This window comes from Bacillus rossius, chromosome 1 (assembly GCF_032445375.1).
Source record: "Bacillus rossius redtenbacheri isolate Brsri chromosome 1, Brsri_v3, whole genome shotgun sequence".
Taxonomy (NCBI): Eukaryota; Metazoa; Arthropoda; class Insecta; order Phasmatodea; family Bacillidae; genus Bacillus; species Bacillus rossius.
The window spans coordinates 170,805,650-170,818,507 of NC_086330.1; the positions used below are offsets into that span (position 1 = coordinate 170,805,650).

The 12,858-nt window shown below is 35.8% G+C and overlaps 1 protein-coding gene across 1 annotated transcript in view; it reads left to right on the forward strand.

Moving 5' to 3' along the window:
• The window catches only part of LOC134527103 (discoidin domain-containing receptor tyrosine kinase B), a 1,309,463-nt gene that overhangs the window by 1,206,128 nt on the left and 90,477 nt on the right, over positions 1 to 12,858 (forward strand). Inside the window, exon 12 of the mRNA XM_063359455.1 lies at positions 5,646 to 5,870. Within this exon, the coding sequence (XP_063215525.1) occupies positions 5,646 to 5,870 (225 nt within the window). The remainder of the gene's footprint in view (positions 1 to 5,645; positions 5,871 to 12,858) is intronic.

Consider the following 12,858-nt stretch of genomic DNA (forward strand, 5'->3'; position numbering starts at 1 on the left):
GATGGGTGGGTAGAGAGAGGTAGAATGAGAGAGAGAAGGAAGCCCGCGGTCTCACGAGGAGTCGCTAGCTGAGGAGAATGAGAGAGAAAGAAGGAAGCCCGCGGTCTCGCTAAGAGTCGCTAGCAGAGGATTGCCCGCAGTCTCACAAGGAGTCGCTAGCGGATAGGTGCGAGAGAATGAGAGTGAAGGAGAGAGAGAAGGAAAGCCCGCGGGCTCACGAAGAGTTGCTAGCTGAGGAAAGGAAGATGAGGAATTCAAGCCAATGATACCACTTTTGCCTGAGGTAATATTTATTCTCCCAGATTGGCTGGGATAGAAGAGCTCACAAAGGTATTTCTACTCCCAGATTGGCTGGGATAGAAGAGCTGTCTAGGCTTGTTAGCCCGCACAATTTATACACGTTTCGTCTACAATCATTTGTGTTAAAGTTTTACATATTTCTATCTCTTTTGATCTTTTGCATTTTACAATATTATTTCCACATCTACACAACATACTTACAATATACACTTAATAATCTACCTAAATATTTACAATAATAACATATATAAAATAACTATAATACATTGTCTCTTTATATTTACAACTGCCATCTGGTGACGAGTGGTGGCACTACCAGGGCCATGGCTGGAGTGTTGCGCCGCGGACAGGACTGTGACCCGGGTTTTTTGTTTAATAAAGAGGAGGTACGACGTCACAGTGCAAGAAAAGCTCGCTCGAATTTCGAGTTGTTGAAAAGCCACGAGCTCGAGTTCGAGTATTACTAAAAAACTCGACTCGAAACTCGAATTTCGAGTACTCGCAGGTGTTTACTTACACTGTAAATAATATTTTACCATAATCCAATTTATGTCATGGCATCGATTTTGCTGCTCGGAACCACATGTATCGCGCACTCTTAACTTCCTCTTTTCATTAAACCCGGCGGAGATAAGAAATTTCAAATACTTTAGGAAATATCGAATGTTTTAATTTTCATCACAATACCTGTGCATTCGTGCGGCATTCATAATTGTTTCTTGTTTACGAGTATGATTTTTTTTTTTTTTTTGCGGCGTAGGTGAACGACTACGTACAACCTTTTTTACTAATGGCAAAGGAATTTTACCCACCTCTAACTTAGGTGAGTTTTTAACGTTTCAAATTTTAATGTTTTATTTGTTATTTGGATATTGTTGCGCAAGTAATAAGTAAAAAAAAAATTACGTGAGTTCCTGTTCCTACTGTTCATCCTTTGTGCCGGTTAGTTTGGTCAGGTCAGTTACATTATAAATACTTTAAAACTAAACAACCATTAAAATTAATTCACATTATTTTTAATGTCCCCTTAGTTTGAAAGTATTTATAATGTAACTGACCTGACCTAATCGACCATTTTAATTAATTAGGCATTCACGAACACACGGCAAAATAAAAATATGGCCACGGTCGAATGATAGCACAGGTCTTGTATTACAAAATAAGAACGTCAATATCTACTGAAGTATTTTGAATTTCTTATCTCCGCCGGGTTTATGAAAAGAGGAAGTGAAAGAGCATATAATAAAAGTATTTTCGGATTTTTAACATTTTTTTTTCGCAAATACCGCTAAACTACATATTTACCGTGCTTCCAAACGTAAAGCAAAAAGAAGAGAACAAGAAGAAATAAAAAAACTTCCAAAACTTACAGTCTTCTTCACAAAGAACCATGAACCTCCTCAAACACTAGAACCATGTGATTGTGATGGTAAGTTGCCTTTGACTTAACCACTTTCAAGCTCTGATAAAGTTAAAGAAAACACAGAAATAACTAAAATAGATAATTGTAATCTCATTAACACAACTCCAGAAATTCCCATAACTTCTACAAACTGTGCTAGGACTGAAAGAAGTGTAGAGTTTGATAGTGCAGTGTTAATAGAAGAAATCCAGCAAGATCCTGCGGCATGGCCTGGCAATATCACTGACAAAATGATTAGTTATTGTGTTGATAAGGGGCCGGACTTTTTTAGTAATAATGATGGAGACTACACAGCTTCTGCTAGGCAATATCCAAAATGTACTCGTAAACTATCATCATCTGCATTTGTAAGAGTTCTTGAAAATGGAGAGTGACAGGAGAGAAAATGGTTATTGTACTCTAAATGTACGGGAAATGTGTTTTGCTTTGCGTGCAAACTTTTCAGTAATTGTAAACTATGAAAATTTGTAAATGGTTTTTCTAATTGGAAGAAAACAGAAGAAAAATTGAGGGAGCATGAAAACAGTATTGAACACAAAGCATGTTCTTTAAAATGGCTTTCAAGAAAAAATAAGAAAATGTCAATTTCATCACATTTAGATGCACAAGTGACTATTGAGACAAATTACTGGAAGAATGTTCTTGTTAGAGTAGTGGCAGTTGTAAAATTTTTGTGCAGTCGTGGTCTTCCTTTTCGTGGTGATAATCAGATACTTGGATCACCTCGTAATGGTAATTACCTAGGAATTTTGGAACTCCTTGCTCAGTTTTATGCTTTTTTACAGGAACATTTAAGGATACATGGGAACAAAGGAAAAGGTCATGTATTGTATCTTTCTTCTGATATATGTGAAGAATTCATCGAGCTAATGGGCAACGAAGTTCAGAAACACATGCTAAATGAGATTAGACAGGCCAAATATTATTCACTGATAGTTGATTCTACACTTGATGTTTCCCATACAGATCAGTTATCTTTTGTATTTAGATACTGCCTTAACGGTAACATTTTGGAAAGGTTTTTGTGTTTCATTCCAATTTACAGCTACACAGGAAGAAATTTAAGTGAAGTTGTAACCTGTACTCTAAAAGACAACACCATTGATATCCAGGATTGCCGAGGTCAGAGTATGATGATGCAGCCAACATGTCAGGAAAATACGAGGGCCTACAAGCACACATTAAATAAATAAACAGCTCTGTGCTGTATGTTCCATGTGCAGCACATTCAGTAAACTTAGTAGGAAAAAACAGTGTTGGTGAATGTATTCATGCAACAAAACTGTTTCTATTTTTAGAAAAGCTGTACTCATTTTTCGCTGCTTCCACTCACAGGTGGTCGGTTCTTGAAGGAGTTATTTTGGAAAGCACAGGAAATAGCGGAAAGCCAAAAATCACTGTCAAGAGCTTGTTGGAAACAAGGTGGTCATGCAGAGAAGATGCATTGAAAACTCTCGTCATTCATTATGATAAGATTTTCTGTGCATTGAATGATATGTTCAACGACAAAAATGAAACGCAAGTCACAAGGATAGAAGCGAACTCCCTCATAAAGAAAATGCAATATTTAGAATTTGCTTTTATGGCCGTATTTTGGTACGACATTATGGAAAGATTCGGTGCAGTAACCAAGCATCTACAGAAGCCTGGACTCAGTGTCATAACTGGTCATCAACTGATAAATTCTTTGAAAGATTTTGTTTCCGATTTGCGAAATAATTTTGATGAAATTGAAGTTAAAGCAACACAACCAAGCAACCATGTGTTACAAACTTTTGTAGATTCTAGATCTTCCAAAAATAAAAAGTTTTTGGATGAAAAAGACGAACTTTCAACTGTTGTAACATCCCGCGAGAATTTCAGAATTTCCACATTTCTATGCATTGCTGATAAGCTCTGCATGGAACTGGAGAAGAGAGCTGCTTCCTACAAAGATATTGCCTCAACATTTGGGTTTCTTTGTAACTTAACTACAGCAAGTGAAGATGAACTCAAATCTAGTGCTACCGAGTTGGTCAGAAAATACAGAAAGGATCTGCAACCTGTTATTACAAATGAATTATTACACTTATCATTTCTCAGAGCGCAACAAGTTAAAGACAGTTTTACATCATTCACTCCACAAAAGGTTTGGCAGCACTTATATAAAAGTGTTATAATTGATGTATTTCCAAATGTAGCAATAGCACTGCGCTTGTATTTGACACTACCAATCACAAACTCTGAAAGTGAAAGATCATTTTCAAAACTGTCAGTTCTGAAGAATCAATTCCGATCTACCATGTGACAAGAGAGATTAAACTCGTTAGCGGTGATTTCTACAGAACATGATCTTGTGAACAGCATTTCATTTGATGGACTCATTAACTTGTTTGCTGCAAAAAAGGCAAGGAAGAAGTTTATTGCAAAGTGAGTTAATAAATATGTAATTTTGATTGGTCGGGATCTGCAACTCATAAAATTGTGTAAATATTTGAGAACGATTTAAGACTTTCGTAAATGAAGCAGAGAAATATTGGGGGTGGGTGTTGGCTATGGAATATTACTCCATTTCAACTAGAAAATTTGTTGTTATACATTATTTTGTTTTCCCTGCATAAATATGTTTCATATTTCTGCGTATACAGGCTGCATTTCATTATGGTACTTCTTTTTTACGTTAGTTATTACATACATACATGTCAATGCAAATATGAGTTTTTCATAACTGAAAATTATCACTACAATAAAAAGTGTGGGGGGGGGGAGGTCTCAGAATATTGTTGCCCCAGGCCTCGCATTCTCATAAAACGGCCCTGTTGGTAAGATTATAAATGTGCCTCAAGATAATGTTGGATCAACAATATGATGTAAAGTTTCTTCAGCACAGTCATAAAATGGCACTGAAATTTTATTGCCCAATGTAGCTGATGAGGGAACAGTTTGCAAGGAAGACATAGTGAGGTCATTGAGTGCTCCAAGGGTTGATAGATGAGGCTTTCTAATTTTAAGTGAGAATGAGCTAGATTTGTATCTAAAAACACTTCAGTAGATGCAGTTATGTGGTTTCAAAAGCTCTGCAAAGTTGAAATTTCTGGACTAAGATAATCTGATATAAAAATAAGTAGTTTCTAAAAATTTACAAACAAAATGTGTGTGTTGTTGTGCTTTAAATTTAATGTTATGACATTATAAAAAACATAATTTATTAATTTACTTAGTTTGTGAAACCTAGTAGGTGTTTAATGTTGATTGTTAGCAATATTAGTTGGAATGCCAGTATAAAATAATGGTTGTTCAATGTTACCCCAATTGCAGGGAAACATTGAACACTGCATTTTTATTTTATTTTAATAGTAATTTTTTTTATGTGACCATGACTATGGTATCATTTTGGCTTCATTTTCCCCTTATTTTGGTGAAATAATTTCAATTAATAGGCCTACATTGTAAACATAAATTCTGTTTAATAAAAAAGTAAAAAAGTGTTCAAAGTATCCCAGTTTACGGTACTGTGTTAAGAGCTGAGCATAATTTTGTTACTATTAATTTATATGTATTTATAGGCATGGGCATAGATCCGTGGGAGCCAGGAGATTCCGGCCCCCCTGGAATTAAAAAGCTCCTCTCAGGGTGCTTGCTTGTGCTTGCATAGTTGTAACTGTAAAATGGGAACGATTAACGTTATCCTGCAGGCCCTCCATGGGAATCCTACATATATTTGTCCATGTTTATAGGTGTGGCTTTGAGAGCATGCGCACCATATTGGAAAATTTATTTCTTCAGTAATTTTTTCCACGATGACTACTTATCACACAAAGTTTTGAATCGCAAGCTGCAGTAATAAATATTTGAGTGAACTGCAAGGAAGTTGTCTGAAGGATTGAACCTGAATGGCTCAAGCTCTGTGCCTCCCATCACAGTTTCGTCCCCCATGTTTCAGACTGCACCCCAGCTCCCTCCTCCGCCTCAGCTCTCACCACCAATCATCATGCCGCTAGTGTCCAGCGTACAAGGGGTCTCTGCGGTCACGAAGTTCACGGCCTCTGGCTGTCCCGACAAGTACGTGCCCGGGGTCGCGGACGATGGTGAAGAGCCCTTGCTCTCTGTGTTTCCTAGGGATCAGCTGTGCGTGCTCGAGAAACTAGGCAACAGGAAGTTTGGGGAGGTAGGTCTTAAGGCTAGTCTATTTTTTTTTGAGCTAACACACTGTTGTATGGTACCCATAACTATGTTCATTACTTGCTAACAGACTATTAATTTTGTAAGACTTGTAAGACACTTGTAAGACATCTATTGTCTAGTCCCGTCCGAGTGTTCACAAATGCTGTTTGCAGTGTTGACATGTCTTGTACACTGCCCTGAAGTTCCCTACCCAATGTAGCAAATACATATACTTGCAAATACATAAATACACTATCGAAAAATAACACTCCCAACACACAACACACATAAACTGCCTTTTTTTTTTTTTGTAAAAATTGCAATAACCACTTTATAGTTTCATTGCATATACTTTATTGATTTGGCAATACCCTGGCATTTAGCAAATACATTTTTTACATACAGGGAAAAGACTTTGCTGTCATTACAACCAGTACAATACCATCACATACTTATCCTACCAGAAAAACAAAGCACATTTATTCCTTTTACCCACAGACATGTGTGTTGGTCGATTCTCTCAGCAGTCTGTCGATTCACTGGCCAAGTTTCAGTAGACCAAGAATAGTTTCTACTAAATACATTTTTTGATACTTGGCCTGCCGGTAGCATAAAATCTTCTGTACAAATAGAGATCCACATTTTCATGAGTCAAACATCTTAAAATATTGTTACTCAAAGTAAAACAATAATTGTATATGTCATGTACGTTTACATCCATCATTGTTATCCAACTTCACATTTATCGAGGGCCAGAAATAATTTTTGAAACTAACCAGAAGGTTATATTTTAAAACTAATCTGAAGGTCAGACACATAAAGTAATATTAAACAACTTCTAAAATTTTTTAAATGTCACATTATTAGGTTGAGTAACAAATTAATGTAATATGTCGCATGTGATGAAGGAACAAAAATATATCTCTTAAAACAGTATTTACAAAATAAAAATAAATAAATCCTAACTAAGAAGAATAAACATGAAAAATATACAATGTACAAAAATATAAATAAATTTCAATATTTCTATGAAATATTATTACTTGATAATAGTGTCTCTTTACACTTATTTTACATATGCTAACAAAATATGCAGACAAATGACAGTACCTATACAAGATAATATCAAGCGGGCTGCATAAAACCATTTCGCCACCAATTGGTAGAGACCTGAAAAAAGTGGGGTTATTTTTTCTCAAAAGTGGTGTTATTTTCCCCAAAATTCGTGATATAAAAGCAAGGTTATTTTATTTAAAATTTATTTTTAATTTGACATCGTGTATGTTTCAAATGAAGTATTCTATGTGTTCTGAAGTATGTCTGATTATTTTATAAAACAACAGTGTTATTTTTACTTTTGAATACATATGCCGATAAGGATAACACACAATTACATAGAAAATAACAAATTTAAATTATCATTTAACAAATTAAGTATTTACTGAATACAAGAAATTTCACTAAAGGAATTTTGTTATACAGCACTTTAAAAATGGAAAGGCTAGGGTTAGTATAATGCTGCACAATTCTGATAGTGATAATAAATATTTACAAAAAAATCACACTGTAAGTTACTTGTTAATTTTGGTCACCAAAAGAAAGCATGGTGAAAATTTCAATGTTTTTATCTTTAAGGTTTTGTCGTCTGTCTGTTACGACATTATTGTAATAACTAAGCAGTCGCTCACTGTCTACATTGTTTGTGGGTGTCCAGACAGCATGCAGCACTGCCAGTGCAAATTCACTGGACTTAGCACTCAAAGCGGTCAGAACTTGCACAAAATCTATACTCTTTTCAGTCTTGATTATTTCTTGAACCTCTTCTCTTAAAGCTTTGTAACCCTTAAAAAGTTCTGTCTCTTCAATGTTCTTCATTTCAGTGATACTTTTCAAAGTGGAAATAACATTTTCGGTCTGGTTCAGGATTATATTATATTATATTTTGGGTTGAACAACTTGCTCAAAGTTTTGAAAACTGGAGCTGAGGGGTCACCATTAAATAACGTTTGGAGTTTATTCATCGCAAGTGCTGAGGCCTTCTGGCATCCGTGTTTGACATGAGCTTGCTCACTCGTAGTCAACTTACTCATTGCACTTTCTAGAGATGAATGGAAAATTCCCTTTGAATTAGCTTCAAACCCACTTTTTACACTTTCCACATCTCCATACAAGGTGTGGGCAGTGGGATACTTCGCTCCTTCCAATTTAGTTAGCAAGTTCACAAGCTCTGATGCATGGTGCTTTATATGATGCATGGTGCTTTATAAAAGTACACTGAGCCAAAACTACCTTCACATCTTTATCAGAAAGCGAGAACAGGTATCTTATTCCAGCATTGCTAGACACCTGGTCAGACCCCTTGAAAAATGAAATGATGTGAATGAAGTAATCTGCTAGGTAGAACACTGCCTTGAACCAGGCATTCCACCGGGTAACTACTGGCATAGGAAATGGTGTGGCGGGCTGTGGGATTTCTTCTTCCAGATACTGGAGGTATTGGTGCTTTCTTTTTCTAGTATTTAGAAAAGCCGACTTAACATTCGACACAGCATTGTTAACATCTGTAAGTTCACTACTGAGCACATTCCCTACAAGAGAGAGTTTATGAGCCCAAAACTGAATGTGGGACACATGCTCACCAAACAACACTTGTAGACTTTTGATACATTTTGTCATATATCGTGCTGCGTCGGTGACAAGTCCCATGATGTTTTGGTACTGAACACCGTACTTTTCCACACATTCTGTGATGACCTGAGCGCAAGTTGTAGCATCCGCCTTCTTCAAGAAATTAACAGACGCCACTACAAGTTTTGGTGGTGCAAATACGTCTGTAAACACTTGAAATAATACAACGAAAACACATCTGCCCATGCGGTCTGTCGTTTCATCACAGAGAATGTAGAGATGATTGTCAGATACTACATCTTTGACACTTTTGAAGTGATCTGCTGCTAGTTGGGGTGTGTATTTTTCCCGTAAGTTTTTCACACATGGCAAATCTCCACCACCTAAAACAAAATGAAAACTTTGGGGTAAGTAATGCTGAAGAATAGAGACTTTTGCTAAGTTGGGCTCACTGTCTGTAAAAGGGTAGGCCTAGACCTACGATGCTAAATCATTTTATTGCATTAGGATTTATTTTTACATTCATTCTGCATTCCAAGAAACCAAATAAGTTAGTGTCAATGTTTGTGGGGTTAAAAAAATTAACCTAACCTAAAATGCTACAGAAAAAGTAAGTTGGGCCTAATTACTCTAATACCACAGTAGAGTGGCCTATTAACATCAAGGAAATTAATTCACACACTTTTTGTAAAGAAATTGAGATGACATATTTTTGTACTTTGAGTTTTGTCTACTTCGAAGCAGTAAAAATACTAAATAAAATAGGCCTACAAGTTACCAACTTGCCACCATATTTTTACTAAATAGGCTTAAGTTACATTAAGTTACTTTACTAAACACGTGTGTATCACAAATATAATAAATATTTGGTGAGTAATTCACCGAAATAATTTTAGGAAACACTTTTAATATTGCAGGTAAGTTGTGTACAGATCGAGGTGGTGTTTTCACACATTGCAAAATGCAAAAAAAGAAACGGAGGAGGGTGGGGAATGAGTTGAGTTATACCCGGCCTCGTGAAAGAAAAAAAATTGATGCCTTCAGCATTTCAATGTGTATGGACATTGGCATTATATTTATTAAAACTGCGAGTTTCACCGACTCTCCGACATGGTTAGGCCTATGCACTGTAGGACCTAACAATACGTTATTTAATGATCTAGAATTAATAAATACAGAAGAGCTTAACTCAGAATGCAACGGGGTAAAATCCTACCTTCAACGAACTCATTTAACCATGACTTTAAATGTGGGTCTTCTAATTTCTCCAGCGGTATATTTGCCTTGGCAAATGCCTCTGTCGTTTTCATTGCCATGTGTTCAATGTCGATTATACGTTGATTTACGCTGCCGAAATTCTCGACAACAGACGTTTGGATTTTCCTTTCAGAAGAACCACTCGTGTATATTCTTTTAGAGTTGACATGTTTTTCACTTTTTATGTGTTTTAAAACGGAATCTTTCCTCTCAAATGCCACTCTGCAGTTGCAGTATTTACACATAAGCATTGATGCATCTGACGCATAAACACCGGCACTTTTAAATTCGTCAGCTCGTTGCCGTACACTGACTGGAAGTTTTGGCATCTTTATACTTATAATAACGGCATGAAACTTTAGATAAATCACTCGTATGCGACAATCACGGCAAAACCCAAGAAGTGAAATCTGAAATGGCGATCGTTTTGCGTCGCGTGTGGATGTTTTACTCCAAATCGATTAGTCGAACTCATTTAGATACAGCGACTTAGAGAACACGTATATCAAAAGAAAACTATAAATATCGATGTATTCAATAGGAAATATCGCCAGCTCGTAATTTCGTTAAATGAATTGTGAATAGTTATTTGTTTACAACAAATTCGTGTTACTGACTCAAAACTTAAAAAATCGTGTTTCTACTGTGAAATAAAGAAATTCGTGTTATTTTTCGGGTTTATCGCGATCGCGAATTTTTCAGGTCCCTACCAATTGGTCATCACAGGATTAGATTAACATCCAAATGGTAAATGTTTTCCCAACCTTTCTATCTATACCCAATTACATATTTACCGACATGAGGCCTGCTTTTCTTATTGAAACCCACATTATTTAGGTTCAGAACTAGACTCTTCAGTTATTGTAGAAAAAAAAGGTAATTTAGAAACACTAGTTACTTTCTTATGTAGTATGTTTCTGTTTCTTTTTGGCCAAACCTAGTTATTACATCCTAGTGTCTGTGTTCTCCCTGGCCAGTGACATTCAGCTAAAATATATCTCTTTGAGAGATGACTGTTCCAGATCAGCTGATGGTGAATTTTTAACAAGCAAATGTTCTAGCTCTTTTATTTCTGAGTCCTTACCATTAGGGTCAGCAGGGTGTCTACTGGAGTGTTTCAAATAAAATATAGTGGCTTTTTATTAACCTTATCATGACATTGCATAAAAATAAAACCAAGCCAAACATACTACTGCTGTGGTGGTGGTGGTTGTGGTGGTTTTTTTTACTTAATAGATAGTTAGATAATAGAGCAGTTATGAGATAACAAGTTAATTGTTTCTGCTCAGCCTTTAAATTGTTTCCAAGTTATTTTATGCCATGTTAAGAAAAAAAGTATCTTTTAAAGAGGTTTTTTACTATGCACAAAGTAAAAAAATAAAGAAATTCAGTTACTTTTTTTGCAGATTTGGTTTTTTGTTCTTTTTACTTTCTAGTTCCTTTTGGAGAGCTAAATCCCCTCCTTCAGCTTGAACACTAAGTTTCATTTTCTTTGTCTCCAGTATGTTGACTAATTACATGGTAGATTTAATTTTTTTTGGCTTCTCTACTTTCCTTTTTTTTTTTTTTTTTTTTATAATAGCTTTTCTTCCTTCAAAACTTGCATAACTAGCTGCTTGCAGCAACCCACTGGAAATCTCAACAATTTTAATTCCACTTTTCGACTGGAGAGCTGAGTGTATGCTTCGCTGGGAGGAAAGAGAATGCTCATTCAGTTTTTCAACTATAGAATCTTGTTTGAACTTGAACAATATATTTTGTGTATTAATATCTAAAAGACGTTTAGAAATTAGTTGTTACAAAGTCACTGTTCTTACAACATGTCATTCTTTAACAACACATTAATTCATAATAAACACATGTTTACTGTTGCTATGATATAAACAGAGCAGAGCGAAGGTTTGGTTCTTTCAGTCGAGCCACATTCCGGCTTTAGGCATGAACAGAAAACGCAAAGTTTGCAGTGCTCTAAGTCTTAGCTTAAGAAGTGTATAACAGACAATAAATCGTGACATCAGGAGCGGAGTAAAGAATACTATTTCAAATATTCGGTGAATTTGTTTGAAAATTGTTGATGATGCTGAAATAATATATTTGGATTACTGATTCAGAATCTAATTAAATCACTCTTTGAGTTGAGGAAGAGACAGTTTCCTTGGTTTCATGGACTATTCGTGCCGGATAAATTTCTGTTAAATATTTCTTTAGTTACAAATTGTATATTAATTTTGGTTTTGTTATAACAGCAACACATCAATAGTTGGGGTTTATAGAACAGTTAATTGATCAGCCACGTGACATGACTGTGCATACAAGTATTCTGCATAGACTAATTGACTTGGTGCATGTAATACAAGTGCAATAATACTGTCTATTATGTCATTGGAAATATGGTTGATCAATTTTTATTACACAAAACAATAAAGTGGTGGATCCATCCCATAATATAAATATTTTGGTCAGAGGTCTTGTTGCCTCATTGCCTTAAGACACTATGTGACATAAAACCATATCAAACAAACATTGTTTAACATTGCGATTTTGGAATTTAAAAGAAGCAGAGCACAGTGTTAGAGAAAAGCACAACACCCACTCACCGGTTGCTACATGCTGCAACACTGCTTTAGAAACCAACACACGGTGATCTTAAAACATTATAATTGTACAAAACATAATTCTTATGCAAGTGATCAAAATTTGCGTACACTACAATAGCTCACAATAACCCATTTTATGTTGGATCTCGTACACAAACCAAAATATCCTCATGCATATATCAGAAGGTCTCAAGTGTCAGGAGAATGATGTTTGATGAAATTCTTTGTGACTCAAACAAAAAAATACAAAAAACTTTTTAAGTCTTATGTGACCATTTCTATGTTTTATGATTTTGGCTTGACTTTGCTGACACTGTTATATTCTCCCTACACAACTCTTCAGCCTTCTGTTACTACTTCCCCCCGCTCACTAACATCCTGTCTTACCACTTCCGAAACCGATCACAACACATACGGCCGAACGACCTACAAGCCGCCATGTTGGCACCCTTTCAACGCCACTTTCAACTGCAGGTCTACCACCCTCTACACCACACGTTCTATATGACA